The sequence below is a fragment of the Eimeria mitis genome, genomic scaffold (assembly GCF_000499745.2).
Source record: "Eimeria mitis Houghton genomic scaffold, Emh_scaff4369, whole genome shotgun sequence".
NCBI classification, from domain to species: domain Eukaryota; phylum Apicomplexa; class Conoidasida; order Eucoccidiorida; family Eimeriidae; genus Eimeria; species Eimeria mitis.
Window position 1 is genome coordinate 1145 of NW_013572685.1, and position 263 is coordinate 1407.

General features: G+C 58.6%; 1 protein-coding gene across 1 annotated transcript in view; it reads right to left on the minus strand.

The window, feature by feature from the left end:
- Positions 1-263, minus strand: part of EMH_0074610 (pyruvate dehydrogenase (lipoamide) kinase, putative) — a gene marked incomplete at both ends in the record, with an annotated part of 3835 nt that overhangs the window by 233 nt on the left and 3339 nt on the right. The window contains one exon of the mRNA XM_013499484.1: positions 1-112. Coding sequence (XP_013354938.1) covers positions 1-112 — 112 coding nt within the window. The remainder of the gene's footprint in view (positions 113-263) is intronic.

Below are 263 nucleotides of genomic sequence, written 5' to 3' on the forward strand. Positions count from 1 at the left end.
CACCTGTCTGTCTATTCCCGTCTCTGTCTGTGGGCACAGTCCGCGTGGAGTATAAAAACTGCCAGGCCAACTGCTGCTCCGTCCGGCACAGTCCGCCCCCGCTGTCGCTCACCTGCAGCAGCAGCAGCAGCAGCAGCAGCAGCAGCAACAGCAGCAGCAGCAGCAGCAGCAGCAACAGAAGCAAGAGAGAAGAGATGAACAAGCAGCAGCAGCGATATTGGCGGGACGGTCACGTTATAAGCCAAACATGCAGCAACAGCAGC